This window comes from Miniopterus schreibersii, assembly GCF_964146895.1.
Source record: "Miniopterus schreibersii genome assembly, chromosome: 16".
Lineage (NCBI taxonomy): Eukaryota > Metazoa > Chordata > Mammalia > Chiroptera > Miniopteridae > Miniopterus > Miniopterus schreibersii.
This window is the reverse complement of record NC_138116.1, coordinates 43,480,095-43,502,993: the sequence shown is the minus strand read 5'-3', so window position 1 is coordinate 43,502,993 and position 22,899 is coordinate 43,480,095. Positions and strand designations below refer to the sequence as shown.

Below are 22,899 nucleotides of genomic sequence, written 5' to 3'. Positions count from 1 at the left end.
GAGGTAATTACTGGTCAGAATAAATTGGTACAACCTTACAGAATGCAACATGGTAGGATCTTTGACCAAGTAAATCCCACATCAAAGAATTTATTCTATAAAAACACTCATACAAATAAGCGGAGATGTACATACACAGCTTTCCTGTTTCTAATAGGAAAACAGTAAGAAATAATGCAAACAGCCACATCTGGTTTTAAGTAAATAAATTATAATTTAGCCCCACAGTATTATACTGATATGAGAAGATACCCAAAATATATTAAGTTTAATAAAACGAGCTGCATTTCTATAAAAATACTACTAATTTCTTCACAATGAAAAGCTTAAAACCCAAGTATAAATTACTGTAGATTCTGTATGTATTTAGAAAACTATAAAAGAAATATAACAAACAGTGGTTATCTCTGGGAATTGCCATTTCTTTTCTAATTAATCATTTTGACAATGTTTAATTACTTAATTATGGGTATATAGTATTTCTGTAATTAGGGAAAATGTGTTTCTTTTTAAGTGTCATCTAAACTGAAACCTATTTTTGATAAACAATGTCAAAAGTTCTCAATTTTAAAAAGCGTATACATAAACTTTAGATGGATCTCCAAAACTGATGGCCAGTAAGTATGATGCTCGAGTTGACAGAGTTAATGTACCAGTCTCTATAAACATACTGCACCCCTCGATAGTTAAAATCAAGGAAGCAAATTTAAAATGTTAGATCAAGACTGTTGACTTGATAGCCAAATGCTCAAGACTATATTCATTTGACTGATGTTTATCTATTTTTATAAATTAGTTCCAATAATATACAATGTACAAAATAATAAACATTTTAACTTCAGTCACCTATAAATTCCTGATTGTTTGATAATCCAGGTTTTTGAGTACATATCCTCCCTAATAAAATGGTATTTCATTCTACAACCAAGGAGTGTAAGACTTAAAAATATTTTTTGCCCAGCTGGATATGGCTCAGCAGTTGAGCATCGACCTAGGATCCAGGAGATAACGTTTCGATTCCCGGTCAGGGCACATGCCCGGGTTGCAGGCTCAATCCCCAGTGGGGGGCGTGCAAGAGGCAGCCGATCAATAACTCTCTTATCATTGATGTTTCTATCTCTCTCTCTCCCCCCCTCCTCTCTCTGACGTCAATAAAGATTTATTTAAATATATATACATATACTTTTTTTTATTCTGATAGACAAAGTCTAAGTATACTCTCTCAGAAAGCAAAACTTACTCTGCAATTAAATTTTCTGTGCATCTCCAAAAAAAGGGAAATTGAGAGTTAATATTTAACAATTTTTGTACTAGGCACTGACTTGTACCACTCAGTGCCCTCTGTCAACAGAAACTAAGACAAATTACACTAACAGCTCTGAGGAGAACTGACATTTCAACTAGGAACTGTGAGATCAATTTAGTTTTGACTTTAAAGGTTTTTCCACTTGTTTTTATGCTGCTTTCATTTCAGTTTCTGAAATGAAGGAATGAGTTACACCAGTTTAAACAGGTAATAAAATACTCCCCACAGAACTCAGACAGTCTGTGCATAGAGTTTAAATTGCAATTGTTGGGAGAGCAGTCACACTCTACAATCAAAGAACTTTAAAACTGCGCATGCTATTTGCCCTGGTAATTCCAATTCTAAAAACTAAACTTAAAAGACATTCAGATATGTTCAGAAGGTATACACAGAGTGGGGCAAAAGTAGGTTTACAGTTGTGAGTACCCAAAACAGAGTTTAATCGTGTATTATTATTAATTATTGTATTATTTTCCAGATGAACAACTGTAAACCTACTTCTGCCCTACCTTGTATTACCCTCTGCACTTTTCTATAATGGGAAAAACCTAAAAATCTTATAACATGGGTTTAGTTAAATACTTTGTCATGTGATATGACTACACGAAAAATGACTAAAGAAAAAGGTACATCTAGAAGAGTCTATTTTTTATCACCCCACTAAAATTAAACACATGGAGAGCAAAGACTTTTACTCACTGCTTTATTCCTAGTTTAGAGCAATGCCTGGCACATGGTCACCACTCAAAACCTAACAAAGTGAATGAATCTAAGCAATACAAGTACATACAGAAAAGATTTTAGCTAGAAATACAGTATAATAGCAGGATCACACAGCATGTCCATTACCTGACTGAAATTAAACTATCCAGACTAAGTAAAACAAAAGAATGAAATGATGTAAATCATGCACCCCAGCCGCTCTGGAGTGGGAGTGGAGGGAGCAGCTCTCTGTGCTGTCCCCTCAGGGCTCAGGTCCCTGAGGCTCTCACAGGATGAATCAATACCACACTAGCCAAGTGTGATTCTCCTATTTAAAGAAGGAATTTTAAAATATAATATGCCTGTAACTGTAAGTCAACTACTTGCTCTGGTGGTCCGCCCCCAAAATAGCAACTTGCTCCAAAGATGGTTTTTTTAAAAGGATTTCCAAAGGTAATTTTGACAATACAGAAAGATTGCCTTAAAAGATAACTTTAGAAACCAGACTTTCCAACTCCAAATAAATGCAAATCTACATTATGCCACAGGGAAAATAATCACAGATATGTCTGGGATACAAATATGCAGTTTTCTTCCTTAGTTTATTTTCTAATATCTCTACAATTAGCAAATGTTGCCTTTGCAATAAGAAAAAAGCTCTAACTTTTTATTAGTCCACAATAGTCCTTTCTACACTCATCACAGAAATGCCACATCTGGTACCAATATTCCTCTATTTGACCTTTAAAACAACACTACTCCTTTAGTATATTATCACTTGCTAAAAAGTTTACTGATGCAGCACATTGTTGTATCCTATTACCCCATGCTATTTAAAATTCCTTAATAAACATATAACTCAAGCTATATATATTTTCAATAGGCAATTTTCTGTTTATATTAAGATTCACTTAACTGTCTATGAAATAAAAAAAAATTAGTTCCTTATTAATAGACATAAAAGTTTTTTTTAAAAAACCAAAATAAGGTACCTGAACATCATAGAGTGCTACAATATTTTCGTGTTGAAGTTCCTGTTAAGAAAATTAAGAATTATATTTATTCTAATAAATATATTTCAATATGCAAATAAAAATTAATTTAAGTACACACAGATGCTATTTCTAGTATACTACAGTTCTGTTACTAGAGTACAACATTCAATCTACTAAAGAATAAGAAATGTTCATCAAAATTTACTTGGGGCTAAATATTTTTTTTACCACTATTGTTTTTTAGATTCCTAACAAGGTATTTACCAAAGTACTCATTTACAAAATAAATGTCAGAATAAATATGACTACAGACTTTCTGCTAATCTTTTAAATTTAATATACAGTTTCTAACAGCAATAGAGGCATAAAATTCCAAAGTGCTTGGCCAGGTGGCTCAGTCGGTTGGAGCATCAGCCTGTGCACAAAAAGGGTTGCAGATTCGTTTCCCGGTCAGGGCACAAGCCTAGGCTGAGGGTTCGATCCCCAGTTTGGGCACCTACAGGAGGCAACTGATTAATGTTTCTTTTTCACATAGATGTTCTGTTTCTTCTTTCTCTTTCTTTCTCTTCCTCTCTCTCTACATCAGTGCCCATACCCTCCGGGGAGGATTAAAAAAACAAAACAAAAAAACCCCACATTATTTGCTTGAAAGAAAACAAAGTGTAATTCTTTGCTCAAAGAGCCATCCACAGAGTAGCAGTGTTGAAGAAAACTGGTATTAGATGACGGTTCCACGTGCATACTCATCTGGGAAACACTGGGTGAAATACACCTACACCGGTTCCTTTACTGCATCACTTTCAGACTTTCTTTCATGAGCCAAGTGCTCTGAGACTCCAAGAAGTATTTAGTAAATAGAACTTATTTGACCATAGGACCTTTTTTTTCCTTAAAGCATCTCACTTGGATGACACTGCTTGTGAGTGATCTAAAAAGACCACTTCTAAGGGAAACTTTCTTCAATTTACAAGGAAAGTAGTATCCCAAGTACAGCCAGTTCTCCCCAAACTTAACTGTACGGGGAACGGGATCAAAAGAAGAGGTAAATGATGTACAAGAGGGGCCCACCTTTTCCCAAACAACACAACAAACAGGAAAGGAAAAGAATTATGAGTTTTCAGAGTCCCTCTAAGCATTGGACAACAGCGACAAACACCCATTTTTTTAAAATAGCTCCCCAGTCAGTATTCAATGTTTCAAAAAACTGAACTTGCAAAAACAAGAGCAACAGGTGAAAATCCTCAAACTTGGGTCCAACTACCAAAATTACAAAGTATGCCGTCATGCATTCATTTAAAGTACGTTTTCACTCAGTATGAAATATCACATAAAGAAACATACCTTTAAGATCTTAATTTCCTTCCCAAGCAGCATTTGTGATTTTGACAAGTTCTTTTTATTAATACTTTTAATAGCTACCTCCCAATCAGTTTTCTGAAAAGGAAAAATAGTGTTACTCGTGGAAGTTATTCTGCAGAAATAATTCAACAGGAAAAACATCTATAAGCTTAAAGATGTTTTTAGCAAGTTCATGTACAGCACTGAGGGGAAAAACTGGAAAAGAACTGTATCTCCAACAACTGGGAAAGGATTTCATAAGTTAGTGTCACAGCTAATATCCTGCAAGACAGCCACTGAAATACGGTACCAAGACCACATAGGAACCAGCACTGGTGGAAGAAGAAGAGCTGACAACTGTGAAAAGTTAGGGCGAATGCGGGTGATACACTGGGAGGCGGTATGGCTGCCTGAAGGCAGTGTTTGACAGTCTGGCAGAATTAAGCCGCGTTTTAACTATTTTTTCGTGAGTTTTAAGTTATTCTCATAACAAATGGAAAGCAGTACTTATTACTTGGTCAGGTAAGCAACAAAGCCAGGCCCTTGGCAACAATCAGAACTGCCAAGCCCTGTATGATTATTTCCACTCCCAAGGTGCCTTTCCAAATTCTTTAGATTCTAAAACCTCGTATGACCCCAGTTTTCGAAATAGCAAAAACTTAAAAAAGAAGGAAAAAAAAAGCTGAACCTGCTCTCATGTTGATTTGGGCTGTGAAATGGAGCGTCCCACCATTTCCACTCGGAGCCCGCCTATTCCACCCCAGGAGAGTAAGGCGCTCGGGGCTGGCGGGGTGTCGAGGAACCCGTCCCGGGGAGCGGGACACCCCGACTTTGAGAAGGCCTCGGGCCAACGGAAAACCAGCCAGTTTTCCTCTGGGTCCGCAATCATCGCCTCAAGGATGCCGCGCCCGGCCGCCCGGGAGGGGCTCAGGCAGAGGCGCGCCCACCGGCCTGCGCAGGGACCCGCCGTCCTCCGGGACGCGGGCGAGCTCCGGAGGAAAGCTCGCCCCGGCCGCGCAGGGCGCGCCCCTCGAGCCCGCGTTCCCGGCGCTCGGCGGGGAAGGAAATCGGCGCCGCCGGCCGCACGACGATCCCGCCCGACCAAGACAAACCGCCGCCGCAGCGCGGTCGCCGCGGGCCTCGGGCGGCGAGCCGAGCGGGGCCTCGACGCCGCCGCTCCGCCAACTTTCGGGGCAGCCGGTCCGGCCGCGGCCGCGCGGGGAGGACGCGCCGCGGAGGCCGCGCGGCCCGCAGACCCCGGCCGCCCCCGGCCGCGGGGCTCACCTGGCGGTGCCGCCCCCGGAAGACCACAGCGAAGGCCCCGTGTCCCACGAGGTCCCGCTTGCTGTACTCGAAGTCGCCCACCACCTCCATGGCCGCTGCCCGGGGCGTCGGCGGGCCAGCGGCCAGGGCGGCGCGGCTGCCGGGATCAGCACCACGGGCCCGCCGGCCGGGAGCGCGCCCGCGGGCAGCCGGGCTGGGGCAGCCGCGGCCCCGGGGACTGGCGGACGCTCATGCCGGGAGGCCGGAGCGAAAACGGGAGAGGCCGCCGCGCGCGCGCGGGGCCGGGGTCAGCGAGGCCTGGCCCGGCCCCGACCGCTCCTCATGGCCCGACCCGCCGCGGGCCGCGGGCTCCCTGGCGAACGGCCTCGGCGCGACCCGGCCAGAGGCGCCGCCGCCGCCGTCACTGGGCGCCCCCGGAGCCGCAGGCGCGTCGGGAAGAGGCGCGGGGTCCGGTCCTCCCCATCCCCGGCGGGTCCGGCCGCCTCGCCCCTCTCGGCCCAGGGCGCTCCCGCCGCGGCCGCCGCCCTAGGACCACACAGCCGCGCTCCCCTCGCGCCTCCCGGGGTCCGGCGGCGCCCCTCGAGCGCGCGGCCGCCGTCCCGCGCCGACTGCCGGCCCCTGCGCGACGTCAGCCCGTCTTGTAGGCCGACGCACGCGCCGCGCGCTCCCTCCGCCAGGAAAATGAGTGCGCGCGGCCCTGGGGCGCGGCCCGCTCCCCGAGGCGCCAGGGGCCGCGCTCCGGCGGCCCTGACCCCGCGGCAGCTTCCGCGCGGCCGGGAGCGGGTGCGAGCGCGCGGGGCGGGCTCCGGGCGGCGAGCTGACCCCCGCCTCGGAGACAGGGAGGCGGCTACGCGGCGCCGCGCCCCGGGCCGGCCCGGCAGGTGGTTCCTGCGCCCTCAAACTGTTGGGCGTCGCGGGCCGCAAGGCAGGTGACTGCACGCAGCCCGCACAGTGGCGCCCGGCCGCGTTCCCACCGGCGCCCGTGCTCGCGGCGGCGTAGCCACAGCGGCCGAGACCCGGGGGCAGCGCAGCGCCCGGCGGGGGTGGGGGCGCTGCGGGCCGTCAGCGCAATAAAACGCTCCTCAGCCGTACAAAATGGAGAAGCCTCACCCCAGCGACAGGGGGCGGCTGGGGAGCGCCGGGCCGAGTGAAGCGCCGGAGAGGCACGAGCGCCGCGCGCCCCTCACCGCTGGAGCCTCAGGCGCCTCGGCGGGAGGCGGACTCGGCCGGCGCCGGCGCCCGGCCCTCGGGCAGAAGCCCAGCCCCTCAGCTCCGCGCGGGCCTTCTACACCCGCACGGGCGGCTGGCCTAACGCGTGTCTGGAGAGCTCACTTCCATTAAAGAAGAATGCAACTGAGGGGATTTTTCCATCCCGGGACTCGAGCGCGCAGCGCCCGTCGGCGGGTGGAAGGGGCTCCCGGGCTGCACGCGCGGACGGCGCGGACCGGCGGCGCCAACCCTCCCTCTCGCTGGAGGTCACGTTCCTGCGGGACGGCGGGGCCTGTCGGCCGACCTCGCCGCTCCGGGTGCGGGCCCGAGGCTCGGTGTCCGGAGGCCGAGCTGTGTGCGGGCGCGGCCGGGGGCCGGGGGCCGGGGGCCGGGGCCGCGCGCGGGCCGCCCGTCCTCACACACGGCGTAGGGGGCAGCGAGGGCGACGCCCGCGGCGGGGGCGGGGAGCGGGGAGCTCACTCCCGCGCAGGCTGCAGCCCCCGCGCCGCCTGCTAGCCGCCCGCACCCGAGCACAGCTGAAGCTGCCGGCCCACGGCCTGCCCGACGCCGCACCTCCTGGGCCTCAGCTTTCGGGGAGCAGCCCCTCCCTTCCGGCTGACCCCTCGGCATCCGTGGGAGCACAGGTGCACCTGTCCGCTGAGCCAACGCCCAGTTCATGCGTCTCAGCGCTTTTCCTGGGGCATATTCATAGTCTGGCCCTGTCCACAAGGTCACATCCCCTAGGACATGAAGCTCATAATTAATATACAGTTTTGAACCGTTTATATTTAATGTCATCAAAATTACCACCCACACTAGGACAGTAGGGAGATGTTAGCGAAGCCCTGCATCACATCTTACATGCACAGACCAAGCGTGGGTCCCACGAACACGCCATTGCTTTAAAAAAGAAAGTGTGGCCCTGGCTGGTTGCGCAGCGGTTAGGGCGCCGGCCGCCGGACGGCAGGGTCCCGAGGGCACACACCTCGTGGCAGGCTCCATCCCGGCCCAGCTGGGCACGCGGGAGGCCGCCAATCCATGTGTCCCTCTCCCCCCCCTTCCACTCTCTGAAAAGCAGTGGAAAATATCGTTGGGTGAGGGTTAAAAATAGAGAAAGTGTGTAGCTTGCACACAGACGGATCTCTGGCCTGTGGCTCATTATTAAAAGAAACGGTGTGGGGGAGCTTTGCTAAGGGAGTATTTAGTTAGGACTCTATCGGCAGCAAGTAACAAACGCCAAATATGATAAGGCAAAAAATAAAAAAAGGAGTGGAGATAAAAATGCAGGTGTGCCGCTCAGTTCGCAAAGCCTCAAAGCAAGGCTCTCCCAGGGGCTGCTTCCCATGCACGCGGCTCTTTCTTCTTTCCCCTGGGAGTTCCTCCAGGCCGCAGAGGGCGGGGGACACAGGCACAACAGAGTCCTCAGGAAGGGCCCCAGGTGTGCCCAGCGGAGGTGAGGTCACTGAACAGTCCTGCAAAGCCAGGGACTGGAGCTGAGGGCAAGTCCAGGTGCATAACCAAGGCTGCCCCCAAAGCAAGGCTGCCCCGCCAGAGGCCGGGTGAGGGTCCCCAGAAGCAGGCCCTGCAGGGGCGGCACAGGAGGTGCTGGCCAGAGGTCAAGGTTAAGCTTAATCCAGGAATGGAGGCAAGGAGGGTTTTTAGTCTGCTTCTGAAATCCCTCAGAGTTGCCAATCTGATTGACTTTCATTGTTCTTAATTTGCCGTATTAACTGTGTGTGCGTGCGTAACCATTACTGTTGATAAACTGTTGAAAAGTTTCCGTGTTGGTTAGTAAACTTTATAATAGTAACTACAATGAGAGATAAAATTACCAATGTAAATTCTGATTTTATAAACTTAGTTTATCAGCCAAATGCTGGGGGTGTTCTTCTGCTCTTAAGGACATCTGTGGAAGCGAAGGTGAGGATTGTTGGTCTGCCTCTGAAATCTCACGTCCAGTGAGGAAGCCCGCCCGGCAGGGAAGCATCCGGGCAGGTACAGAAGCATCAGTTATTAACCCCTGCAAATCACATCGTTGTTACTGCGCCAACTGGGCTCTAGTCTTTCTACTTTGAAGTTCTTGTGAACAGCCAGTGTGCACAGCTTTGATGTTTATACATGTGTGGGTTTACAATAAAATATGGAAATAAAACAAAATAAAGACATGACCAAGTTTAGATGTATTTCTTAAACGTTTTAGGAAATAGCATAATGACAAATCTTCTGAATCATAAACATAAATCTTCTGAAATTTTTCAAAAATAAACTTCAGCTGAGGAATTTTTAAATATTATGATAATATGAGAACAGCAAGGAACATCTTTCTATATTGTACAAGAAACGGTATCAAATTTGCATTTCTAAAATGAAAAAGTTATATTATTTCAACCAAAAATATAAGTAGCTTACTATTGCTGTAACTGTTAGACGCAAACAGTGCTCAAAACCTGAATCATTAAAAGTTAAAACTGCTGTCCTGGCCAGGTGGTTTGGTTGGTTGGAGCGTCATCCCGTAGAACAAAAGGCTGCGGGTTCGATTCCCAATCAGGGCATATACCTAGGTTTTGGATTCCATCCACGTTTGGGGCAGGTTCAGAAGCAACCAATCGATGTTTCTCTCGCTCTCTCTCTCCCTCCCTCTGCCCCCTTCCCCTCTCTCTAATATCAATAAAAAAATATATTCTCAGGTGAGGATTAAAAATGAAAAAAAAACCCACAACTACTAAATGCATATTTCATTGGAATGGCCACAATGTTCTGTTAATGCTAATAGTTGAAATAAAGAATAGTTGCAAACATGACTGAGATAAATTTCAAAAAGCATCATGAGTCAGTTTCCCAAATAAAGCATCCAAAATAGAAAAACTCCTAAAAGAACTATTTTGCTAATGTGATAAAAAGTAAAAATACTTTAAATTTTATTTAAATTTTATGCAAAAATTTAAACAGAATCTACTGCATAGTTTAAAAAGAACATTTTCATCCACGATGGATTTATTAGAACTTCAAAAAAGAACCACAGTATAATAAATGTCTCACTGCAGCTAGATGTAAGCTCCCTCTCCTAAAGCGCTGCCTACTGGAAGGAGGCAACTGTCCCAGGTGGCTTCTCTAGAAACAGACGCGGGCCTGGAATCGGGGTGATTATTGGGGATTCTCGCTGTGACAGGAGGGTGTGGAAGCAAGAGTGGCAGAGAGAGAACAGTGATGCAGGCTTGACCCCAGCAGAAAGCTCGAGAGCAAAACAGCAGTTGACCTACATGGAGCCAAAATGTCCCAGCTCACGCACTCACCTGATGGGCCTGCCCCGAGGGCATCGCCCCAGCCCCAGAGCACCCGAGGCAGCTCTCTGGGGCCGAGGCCCTGACGGGGCAGAAAGCGGGAGGCTGACGTATTTCTTCCCCAACTGGGCCTTAGCTTCCACCCAGGGGGTGTCACCGGGCAGCACACCTCAGAGGCAACTACAACTTTCTGGAAAACGTAGGAGACAGGCTGTACAATTTCTATCATTATCAACAAATGACATCTATTGTTTCAGTATTAAAAGTATTTTAATACTGTACTTAGAGTGCAAAATATAAGATGTGGAAGATTGTTTAGTGGGTCTTGTGGATTTCGTGGCGCTAGCAGGAACAACATTTAAAATCATATATTAACTTTGTCAGTGCTCAAGAAAAATGGTTTCAATGAGAAATATATATGTGAAAACTTCATTGGCCTTTGTACAGATGGTGCCAGAGTAACGCTAAGGAGAAAGTCTAGCGTTCCAGCCAGATTTGTAGAAAACTTCCAAATGTTTCCATTTGGCACTTAGTCACTTTATCCAGTTATCTCTGGATCATGCAACAAATTTGCAAATCAAGTAAGTTCTGTAAATCTTTCCTTGCAAAACTTTATATTTACTACCATACGTCAAATAACAGCCAGGAGAATAAAATAAAATATCTGGAAGTTGGATTGAAATAATGATGACTGGATGAAGAGCTGAACTTGATAGGCAGCCCATTATCCTAGAAAGATGGAGCAGCTAAAATTCTATCAGTCCTGCTCCCTAGAGTTTAAGAAAAATTGTAACATGGAAGTAGCTATTTAATAAACAACAGTAAGAGTTTGGATTTAATAAATGATATATATTATAATAGAAAAGTCAGTACTTCATTTTTACAAGAATGCTATTGAAGATGATAGACAATTCCATGGTCCTGAAACCTCTGAGGAGTCCTGAAGTTCTCTGAGACACTTTCAGGGATTCTGTGAGATCAAAGCTATTTTCATAAAAACATGAAGACATGAATTATTTTTTTCACTGTGTCAATATTAGCCCTGATGATGCAAAAGCCACTTTTCTCACAACATTTGTTTTGGAAAATACAGTTCTTTTTCACAGTAATATGTTGTGTTAATTTATTATGGGCTTAATGTTATTTTTCAATAAATTAAGAATAAATATATTTTGAATCTCTTAGTTCTTATTTTTAATACAACAAATATGTTGGGGGTCTTGAGACTAAGAAGTTTGAGGACTTGTGGATTAATTAGGGAAATGATAAAAGTGACTGAACACATAAAGCTAAGTAAGGAAAACTATGAAAAGAGAATGAAAAAAAGAAAAAACAAAGATATGGTATGCTATAAGAAATAAAACGTAGTATCAATTTTAAGAGAAACTTTTAGTTTAATTATATGAAAATTAACTTACTATTTAAATGACAAAAGTGAAAATTACAGTAAACTTTTAAATCTTTCCATTTATCAAATTCTGGAACTTGTCCAAATGACATTTTAGCACCATGGACTAAAGATGGACAAAGATTAATAAAATCATGTGAACTGATTAAATAAGACATACCAACAAATTATTTTATATATACTTGAAAATAGACTTTGAATATGTTTAAAAAGTCTGACATTATAAAAGGATTCAGAAGATTCAGAGCCATAAACAATATAGTTAATATTAAGTCATATTCTCTACATTTTAAAAACACAAGTCATCTTGAGACTTTACTGGAGGAGTCATGGGGGAATTTGTCATAGCTCCTTATCGTTAAACCAAGGTTTAGACAGAGCTCTCATTTACCTAGTAACAGCCCTCTCAGATGAAGGATCACCCGACAACTTCAAAATATTAAGTTATTTAGGAATTATTGAAGTATTTAATAGTCTGTGTTACATCTATTATTGTTTAGTTTACTCAGAAAATAAAATATAATGTTTGAGATTATTTGTATACTAACATGTAATATTGTTAAATGTTGTTTATGTTGTTTAAATAGTATTAAATATTGCTAAATATTGTGAACATCACCCTAAATATAGGGCGATTGCTCTCTGTCCTCAGCAGCCTGGGTTCTGGTTGCTCTGCATTCCCACCGGCACTGAGCACGGTCAGCCTTCTGTTCATTTGGTGGCACATATATTTGTGTGTCAGTCTCTGGGAACATGATTAATGTGACCTGTTCTTGAAAGCAGCTTTCACCCTGTGCTCTGGGAGCTCATGGAACCAGGTTTGTGTGGATTCCGTAGAGATGCCCTCGTGAAGGCTCAGGGAGGACAGCGGGCTGCCAGCTTCCCCTGCCGTCTGCCCCGCCCCAGCCAGAGCTGAGGGCTTGCCATCGGGTTCCACCATCTCTGCTCTTTCTGCACCGAGGCCATGCTCACAGAACCCATGAGCTCCCTTCCCAGAGGTCCAGCATGTCAGCTCTGTGGTTACCTCGGGTGGGGGATCCAGGCCAGGTGCCCAAGGGGCAGAGGAGATAACTTTGGGTTCTCCAGCCAGGACACAACATTCACTCCGTCTTGAATTGGGTGATGACATCGGATCAGCAATTCTCACCACAGCGGGGAGAAGAGGAAATCTGCTTCCCTGTCTTGGCAATTACACAACATAAGTAAGTCCTCGTGATTAGAGATGCCTCTAGCGAGGAACCAGGGTCTGCACGACAGCCGGCTCTTTACTCTGAGAGCAGCCTTGGGACTGTGGTTAGTAGGAAGGGTCTTTCTTCGTGATAAACCAAAGAAAACCACCCCTCACACTCTTCCTAATACATCACCCAGACCTTTTGATTGCACTTCCAGATAGCTTTCAAATCAGTGGCCTTCTCTCACGGTGCCACCACCAGCTGCCAGAGCGTCACCATCTGCATTTCCACAGGTGACACAAGGTCCAGGGAGGAGACACAGGGCCGAACACCCCCAGCAAGGATGCGGCACAGCGTGGAACTGAACCTACTTCCCCGCCAGCCGCACAGTGGAGACGAGCTCCGCCCTGGTGCGTGGCTTCCGCCACCGGCCGGGGCTTGGACGAGTGGGGCCCTCCCCAGGCCATTTCAGCTCAGAAACCCTTCTCATCTGTAAAATGTATTGAAGATCTCCAAAGAACTTTAGTTTGTGTGGGTTTTATCTACTGACATACACTGTATCATAAGTTAAAATACAAAAATGCTTAAAATATTTTATTTAAAAAGAATACACAATAGTAACAAATTATACATTACATGTAATTATGAAAATATGAAAAATAATATTTTAAAACAAAAAAATTTAGTTGGATAGTGTTTTGCTTTTTTTCCTCAAATCTCCTTTATATCTGGCTAAACAAGACAGCTGGCTTCTCCTCATCCGTTTCTGCCCTCAGTCTGTTGTTTTGGCTGAAGCACATGAAGAAATGCTGGCCTCACAGATACATATTTGGAAAAGGGAGGAGTGTTTTAATAGCTTTGTGGGTATTTCTTTGATACTGCACCAAAACTTGACAAGTGTTTCTTAAAGGTCAGTCGCAATGTCGAATCTGAGACCCCATCAATGCACTTTTTATACTAATATTAAAATCTACTGGTGGATGTTGCACTTTGAATGAATCTCTTACCTATGTACATGGTTTTGTATGTTACACATTGGTCACTTGGAAAATACCGATTCATTGGGTTGTGCAATCTTCCAAATGCTGACACATTTCATCATGTGATATTTTAAAAATCACATTTGTTAACCAGATCTCATCAAAAATGCCTTTAAGTACTGGGAAGTTATCAAGCTCACAGTGGTGAATACTAGTTTTCCAAAATTCTAATTTTTGCATGAAAATTCAAATTTTATCCTTGGCAATAAATACTGTGAGTGTTTTCTTCCTGAAGTGACAGGCTCACTTCATTCGTTTTCAAGAAAATGTCTTTTAAATACCCAAGTCTGATGACCAGGTGGCCAGGTGCCCCTTCATGGTGCCCCGCGACAGTGAGCAGCGCGCCCACGGCCCGAACACCTGCCTACGCGCCTCTCCTGGAGACAGCCTGGGCGCTTCTGCGTGCGCACGTGTTCTAGGCGGGCTTCCCTTTTGTCTCACATATTAAAAAACATGTACTTGCAGGTTGAAACTTAATGAAATAATTGTTATTGCTTCATCAAGGACATTCTTATGGAAAATTGGCTTTTTTTAAAAAAAATTTTTTTTAATCCTCTGAGGATATTTTTTCCATTGATTTTTAGAGAGTGGGAGGGCGAGAGAGAGATTGATGTGAGAGAGACACAGAGATTGGTTGCCTCCCACACGCGCCCCAACTGGGACCAGGGATCGAACCTGCAACCCAGGTATGTGCCCTTGACTGGGAATCAAACCCACGACCTTCTGGGGCAGGGGCTGATGCTCCAAACACTGAGCCACACCGGCAGGGCCTGGCTTTTTTAACGGCAAGTGCATGGTCGTGAAGAACACGACCACCTGCACAGTTTGGTGTCACTGTCCAGGTTCCTGTACAGTGCTGGAAGTTTCACCCACCATTGCTTTTACACGAGTGCAAATGTTCATATGGTGAAAAAGGCAACTAACGTCTTAGTGTTATTATGAAAACAGCCTGACCTTGCAGACCTCCCAAAAGGGTCTCAGGGACACGCAAGCACCTGCAAATCCTGCTTGTGAACTGCTGAACCAGCACGAGAGACATAGCATCAGCTTATTGCAGGAGCATATAGGGACCCCTTTGGCCTCTAAGGCATGGGGAGGCTTAGTTCTGATCGTGGGCAGATGGAAGCCATGAGCTGGGCCTGGTTCATTTAAAACAGACCCTCCCCCACTTCCACCCCCACCCTCTCCTGGGCCAGGCTCCCTCCAATCAAATCCAGGCCTCTCCAGGGAAGTGCTCACTGACCTTGGCTGAAGCAGATGGGTCTAGAACCGACCCTTGCTCAAGCCAAATTGGATGCTATGTGAGGTGTGCTCAGGGGAACTCAGGGCTGAACTCAGATGGAAATCAGGGGAGGTTTTGGAGGACAGGAGAACGTGAGCCAGCATTCACACATGAGGACTTCTTTAGGGCAGATTGTGGGGAAGGACATTTTAAATTGTGGGCAGTGTTTGAGTAAAGGCAGGGCTCTGAGGTGAAAGGCCACTGAGGAAAGTGTGGGGAGAGGCACAGTTTAAGGGCTAGTGTGGCAAGATCTAGGACCCTAGATCAGTCAGGGAATGAAAGAAAATTAAGGTATCGATCTGAGTATTTAAACTTTTAGGAATGTTGATGAAATAGTCAGATGTCTAGTTATAATATCTAATTTATTTAGTTACACATGCATGTTTAAAATAACATTATATACAATAATACAGTAATATAAAATATTGCTTTTTTCCCTCCATTCACATTTCAAGTAAAAATTTTATTCAAACTCTCGACATGCATCTTGGACATCAATGCCTTCATCATTATCTAGAGCCAGTTTCTTGAAGCGTGTCTCCTTCACTAGCGTCTAAGTTGTTTGGGATGCAGCATTTTAAAACCCTCGTGTGACAATGTCATTGGGAAGTTTGATCCAAGCCTGACATCAGGACAGTTCTCCACCCCAATTACCATGTCAGTGCATGTTTGTAATCCTCACAACAAACCATGTACTTGCTTACTGCTCTTGAACTTGCTCTTGAAGAGGCTGGTTTACAAACCTTACTGTTGTATCAGTGAGGGAACATGCCCTGGAATAGTCACCGAATCCCCACACCCCGTAACTCATTCCAATAGGAGGGATCTATAACCGTGCAAAACTCCCATCAGTGGAGGCTGCTGTGGGCTAAGTGTGAGGAGAAACGAGAGGTAGAGCTGCTGCAGGAGCCGACAAAGTCTGGTCGTGGGTGTGTTTGAAGAGTAAAATATGTTCTGGGGAACAGAAAAGGCCAAAGAGCTCTACATCAGGTTTCCTGGAGTGAGGAAGGAGTGACAAAAGGTGGGAGTGGAGCCCAAGGACTTGGAGGCAGATAGGGAGGAGTCCTGGAGCCAAGCAGGTGGCAGAGAGGCCTCCCAGGCAGCAGTGGAGGAAGCGGAGCAAGGACCCAGAAGCAGGGGCCAGGAGTGGGTGGCCGTGGACAAAGCTGAGACAAAGTCCTGGTCCAGCGGGGCAGCAGTAGCCTGTCGGTGTCAGGACTGTGAAGAAATTACACTACCTTGAGGCAAAAGGTACATGCAGATGTCCTGGGGAAACCCTGTGGATTACAAAGGGTGGGCCCACCTTGACTGTGCACTCCCTCCAACAGGTTCCCTGCTCACTCCCATAATATGCATCACATGAGTTGTCATTATTTGTTTTCTAGACTGCAAAGGAAAGCAGTTTGTCCTGGGTCCTGCTGCCATATCCTCAGCAAGTAGAGCAGGCACAAAACAGGCCTCAGGAAGCACACGGAGAAGAAATGGTGGAGGGCAAGTGAAGAGGGAGAATGGAGTGCCAGTACCTAAGGGCGGGCCTTGGACAGGACGCAGGAAGACACAGGTCAGGGACGCATGGTCAGGACCTCAAAGGGCAGCTGGCATCTAGGACCTGGGGGCGAACTAAAAGGAAATGGACCAGACAGCATTTGTGCAAAAGGTTCCACAGGGACCTTGGGGTGACACCAACAGCCTGAAGTCTCGGCCCCGGAGGAGTATGTCACCACCTACACTGTGTCCAACAAAGGCACTGGGGGCTGGGGAGCTGAAGACAGGCAGAGACTGGCCTGTGGCCTCTTCTAAGCCTTGGTGGGGGGAGACTGGCCTCCACCACCTCAGACCTGCCCACTGACTGAGACAGTGGTGGTGTTTGGGTGTTCTTGGCTTTGATAAATGCCTGAATACTAATAGAATTTATGTGCTTGTTTGAATGAGTCATGAGCAATAGGTCTCAAATTACATTTCTGTAAAGCATGGGCTTTTCCAATAAAAATATTCACTTCCCAATTTATAGGAGACTTTAAGGCAGCGATTCTCAAGTGTGGTCTCTGGAGCAGCAGGGGCAGCATCTGGGAATCTGTTAAAAATGCAAAGTCTCAGTCTCCACCCCAGACCTACTAAATCCCACTAAAATTCTGGGAGTTAACAAGTTCTCCAAGGGATCCTGATGCATGTGAAAGTTTAAAAACTACTTTAAGGTAATGGATGGAATGTATTTAAGTGTGTGTGTGTGTGTGTGTAAAGAGCATACACTTTATTTTTGAAACTGAATATATTGGGGAGACATTGGTTGATAAAATTATATAGGTTTCAAGTGTACAATTCTATGCTATATCATCTGTACACTGCACTGTGTGTTCACTACAGAAAGCCAAATCTCCTTCCATCACCATATACTTGCCCCCCTTTTACCCTTTACATAGGTAGTAAACTTAGCGATTCTGGTCTTAGAGAGTATTTTAGGAATTTGACCTCAAAGGCAAGGGAAATAAAAGCAAAAATAAATGAACGGGACTATATCAATCTAAAAAGCTTCTGCACAGAGAAAGAAACCATCACAGAACAAAAAGGCAACTGACTTAATGGAAGAAAATATTTGCAAACAACTCCAACAAGGGGTTAATACCCAAAATATATAAAGAACTCATACAACTCAAAACCAAAAAGACAAACAATCCAATTAAAAGATGGGCAGAGGACCTGAACAGACACTGCTCCCAAGGAGACATACAAGTAGCCAACAGGTATATGAAAAGATGCTTAGCTTCACTAGCTCTTAGGGAAATGCAAATCAAAACTACAATGAGAGACCACCTCACACCTGTTAGAGTCGCTATATTATCAGAAAAGCAAGTAATAACAGGTGTTGGAGAGGCTGTGGAGAAAATGAACCTCATTTACTGCTGGTGGGAATGTAGACTGGTTCAACCACTGTGGAAAGCAGTCTGGCGGTTCCTCAAAAAATTAAGAGGAGAGTTACCGTATGACCCAGCAACCCTCTTCAGGTATCTACTCGAAAAATTTGAAAACATTGTATCATAAAGATTTATGCACCCCTAAGTTCACTGCAGCATTATTCACAGTGGCCAAGACATGGAGACGACGAAAGTGTCCTGCGATAGAACTTGGATAAAGAAGATGTGGGACATACATGCTGCGGAATACTACTCAGCCATTAGAAAAGATGAAATGCTGCCATTTGCAACAACATGGATGGACCTTGCGAATATTATGAGAAACAAGCCAGTCAGAAAGTTGAGAACCATATGATTTCACTCGTGTGATATATACAAATTGTTGTGAAAGCAACAAATTGGACAGGTACATGCAAAAAAATGAAACTAGACCACCAACTTACACCATACACAAAAGTAAACTCAAAATGGATAAAATACTTAAATGTAAGACATGAAACCATAAAAATCCTAGAGGAAAACATAGGCAGCAAAATCTCAGACATCTCTTGTAGCAATGTGTTTGCTGATACACCTCCCAGGGCAAAAGAAACAAAGGAGAAAATAAACCAATGGGACTGCATCAAAATAAAAAGCTTCTGTACAGCAAAAGAAACCATCAACAAAACGAAGAAGGAGCCTACTTTATGGAGAACATATTTGCTAAGGACACATTTGATAAAGGGTTAAATATATAAGGAACTCCACAACTTAACAAAAGGAAGACAAACAATGCAATGAAAAAAATGGGCAAAGGAACTAAATAGACACTTCTCCAAAGAGGACCTACAGATGGCCAAGAGACAATAGGAAAATAAGCTCAGCCTCGCTAATCATCAGAGAGATGCAAATTAAAACCACAATGAGGTATCACTTCACACCGGTCAGAATGGCTCCATCAACAAATCAACAAATGACATGTGCTGGCGAGGGTGTGGGGAAAGGGGAGGCCTGGTGCACTGCTGGTGGGAATGCAGACGGGTGCAGCCACTATAGAAAAGTGTGGAGTTTCCTCAAAAGATTACAAATTGACCTTCCATTTGACCCAGTGATCCCACTTCTAGGAATATATCCTAAGAAACCCCAAACACCAATCAGAAAAAATATATGCACCCCTATGTTCATAGCAGCACAATTTACAATAGCTAAGATCTGGAAACAGCCCAAGTGCCCATCAGTAGATGAGTGGATAAAAAGCTGTGGGACATTTACACCATGGAATACTATGCAGGTGTAAAGACGAAGGATCTTTTATTCTTTGGGACACCATGGATGGACCTGGAGAGTATTTCGCTAAGTGAAATAAGCCAGTCAGAGAAAGACAAGTACCACATGATCTCACTCATAAATGGAATGTAATAAACAAAATAAACTGATGAACAAAGTGGATCCAGAGACACAGAAGCATGGAACAGACTGAGGGGTCTCAGAGGGAAGGTGGGGAGGGTGGGTGGGTGGGGAGAGATTAATCAAAGAACTTACATGTTTATAAGCATAACCCATGGACACAGACACTGGTCTGGGGAAGGCCTGGGGGTGGGGTGGATGCGGGGTGGAGGGGATCAATGGGGGTAAAAAGGGGACACCTGTAATACTTTCAACAATAAAGATAAAGAAACTTAAAAGAAAGAAAGCAACAAATGAAAAACAAGACAAACAAAAACACAGGCACAGACAACAGCATGGTAGTTCCCAGAGGGAAAGGGGAATGTGTTTCATTTTAAAGCTACAATCCCCTCAATTTTTCTTAAACCTTCGACATCTGCTACACTCTCTTTAGTGAGCACCAACGAGCAGCAGATGAGAGAAGAGCCAACAGTCTGCAGCAGAGCCGAGCCGAGCCAAGCGGAAGAGGGTGTGATTCCCGGAGGCAAGGCCTTGGAGAAATTCCTCTACCTCTTAAGCCTCAGCCTCCTCATTTCTAGCAAGGGAAAAGTATTCTAATATTGCCACACGGGTCAGAGGACATGGTGCCTGACACACAGTATGTACTCAGTGGTTATTGTTATCACCATTAGAGGAGAGCTCGGAAGGAGCCAGTCGCCTCCCGGAACTGGCTCAGTGGCCAGCTAGGTTTTCCCAAGGTCAGGATTTTATGTCACATGCGTAGAATAACTTCACACTCGGCTGAGACTGATCCTGTGGCGTCCTCCAAGCTGTACCCTATTCAGAGCGACTTACCCTCCTCAGCCTCCGATACCAAGGTGCCCACCCCTTATTGTCAACCAGGTGCTCAACACCTGAGTGTCTAGTCTTGCGGTGAGCAGATGGAATGGCACAGCAGTGGGCCCTCGAGGGGCTGTGGAAGGTGGGTGCTCGAAAAAGGGTGAGGTGAGAGGTCAGGGAAGGAGGGGCCCTTCTCCTGTGGTCTCCCTGTGGGTCAGGAAAGAAGGCCGATGACTTCCAGGATGACTTTGGAAGGAAAGGGTGCTGCATAACAGGCTTAAGAGGTCATCTTGAATCAAAAATACCAGCACCCGTTTTTGATGGAACTTCAAACTTTTCCCTCCTCCTCAGTAGAATGGAAGCTCCAAGTGGCCCAAAATCTTGTTTTATTCCTTCCTGTGTCCCTGCACCAATGTCTGGCACTTAGTAGACATTAAAATACTTCTGAGTGGATGAGCACTGGCTAAGCCAGTGGTTTGTTTTTTTTTTAAATATATCTTTATTGATTTCAGAGAGAGGAAAGGAGAGAGAGAGAGAGAGAGAGAGAGACAGAAACATCAATGATGAGAGAGTCATTGATCCAGCCCGCAACCCGGGCATGTGCCCTGACCGGGAATCGAACCCCGATCGCCTGGATCCCAGGTCGACGCTCAACCACTGAGCCACGCCCGGCTGGGCTAAGCCAGTAGTTTTGTAACTGGAAGGTACAAAGTTTGCTTTTTGCCAAGCCTCAGGTCCGGGAGGAGCCCTTGGACTCTGGTGCGCTCACAAGGCTGGCCCCTGCTAAGAGCTAGTTTGGAGACCCAGGGTGCTCCTCAGCTAGAGCCTTTTTCACGAGGTGCACAGCATGTGGGGCTCTTACTGTGATGTAGGGAAAGGCCAGCTTGGAATCATTTAGGGATGAGCCCAAAGGTACATGCAAGACAGGGAACTTGGGCCCTAGCCGGTTTCACTCAGTGGTTAGAGCACTGGCCTGCGGACTGAAGAGTTCCCAAGTTTGAATCTAGCCAAGGGCACATACCTCGGTTGCAGGCTCGATCCCGAGTCCCGGTTGGGGCATGTGGGGGAGGCAACCAATCCACGTGTCTCACATCAATATTTCTCTCTCTTTCTCTTCCACTCTCTCTCTAAAAAGCAGTGGACATAGTGAGGAGTTAAAAAAAAAAAAAAAAGACAGGGCACTTGGCATTTGCTCCTTGGTGAATCCTGGCTCCCTTCAAACTGAACTTAAGCCCACTCTTCCAAGGCACCTTGCCCAACCCCCAGAGGCTGGGCCTAGAGGGCCCAGCTGCCCAGCCTATGCTCCTACAGGCTGCTCGGTGGTGCCTGTGGGTGGTGGATGCAGATGAGTTGCGACACCCTGCCTGTGCTGGAGTAGGAAGTTTGAAGGTAAGAGACTGAGATGTTTGCATAACATTACTAAGGCAGAAATACCACCCTGTGTGACAGGCAAACAAATAGGCTTCTGCCTCTGAACATAAATGCCCTCCAGACCTTTGCTGCCAATGGCCCCTTCAATGCCTTCCATGGCCATTTCCACGTGTCCAAAACACGGAGTGCCATACTTCCCCTGTGAGCCAATCCCTATCCTGCCCAAGCAGAGGCCTCCTAAGTGCCTACAGTGCTCACAGAGTAATTGTGAGTGTGGGTCTCCTAAATTGTAACCCTGAAGGGCTTCGCTGGGCTTTATGTTCACTCAGCCAATGGCCAGAGACCTTGCCCAGCACATACACATGATCAGCATTTGAAAATTTTCTAATAATTATTGCCCTCCACCATTTTAAGTTTGTATCAGTTACTCATTAATAGAAATGCCCTCTATTTTGGGGGGAATTATTATAGTTGCTAAGAGTGGCGATGGTGTGACAGTGTCTGCTCTTCAGAAGGATGCTGGGAAGTATGAAAAGGCCCTCCGTCCATAAGGCCTGAGTCCTAATGGGGACCCTCCCACAACAGGGCAAGGACCTGCCCTTTTCCTGGGCTTGAGGAACTCCTCCATGCAAACATGGAGCTTAGGATTCCATTTTGAGGGAATACACAAAATGACCAAGGTTTACGGAAGAAACAGTCTGCAGAATTCAGTGGTACTTGCAAACACAACAAGCACACAGTCATTAGTAATTAGAGCAGTCTGGTAGTATTTTAATCTAGAGCCTTTTGAGTGCATGTAACAGAAGCTCACTTTAGACTGATTTTCAAAAAGCCAAATCCATTCTAAGGCTAGTGGAGGGGTTAGTAGAGTCCACGCGAGGCTCCCCGGCCGGACCCAGACACCAGCAAGGCCTCAGGGCGACCAGGGCAGCTTTCTCAGGCCCACTCTCTCTGTGTTTCTACTTCTGAACTGCTGCCTGTCCATGCAGTGCTGGCTCACGGGTCCTTATCTTAGGATGGCCTCTGGTATCCCTCATTCCCCCTGCAAAATTCTTAAGATAAAGAATTTTCTTGGGCCTGTTTGGATCAGGAGTTCAACCCTGGTCCAAGCGACTGCTATGTGGGAGAGGGGAGGGAAAAGGTCAGTGTATGCAAACTCGGTCCCCACTCCTGTGTGGGCGAGCAGGGCCGGTGTGAGTCAGGCAGGTACCCCAACAACATCATTCGAGAGAGGCCGCAGCACTTCAGGGGCTTCGCTATCAGCACTGGAATGAAACAGCAAGTATGTGATTCTCTACAATTCAGTGATCTTCCCCTCCAACTGCTACTGAACTAGTGCAAGTCCCAGCCCAGTAAGTGGCTTAGTTTCATAGAGCTCTGCTGAACACGGAAGC

The 22,899-nt window shown here is 46.2% G+C and overlaps 1 protein-coding gene across 2 annotated transcripts in view; it reads right to left on the bottom strand.

Moving 5' to 3' along the window:
- Positions 1 to 5,832, bottom strand: part of ULK2 (unc-51 like autophagy activating kinase 2) — an 87,392-nt gene extending 81,560 nt beyond the window's left edge. Inside the window, exons 1-3 of one of the 2 annotated variants that reach the window (XM_081161161.1) lie at positions 5,626 to 5,832; positions 4,345 to 4,437; positions 3,001 to 3,042 (exon numbers count right to left, since the gene is read on the bottom strand). In XM_081161161.1, coding sequence (XP_081017287.1) covers positions 3,001 to 3,042; positions 4,345 to 4,437; positions 5,626 to 5,715 — 225 coding nt within the window. In that variant the 5' untranslated portion in view covers positions 5,716 to 5,832. The remainder of the gene's footprint in view (positions 1 to 3,000; positions 3,043 to 4,344; positions 4,438 to 5,625) is intronic. The other variant, XM_081161162.1, reaches the window with a different exon arrangement.
- Between the last annotated feature and the right edge of the window lie 17,067 nt (positions 5,833 to 22,899).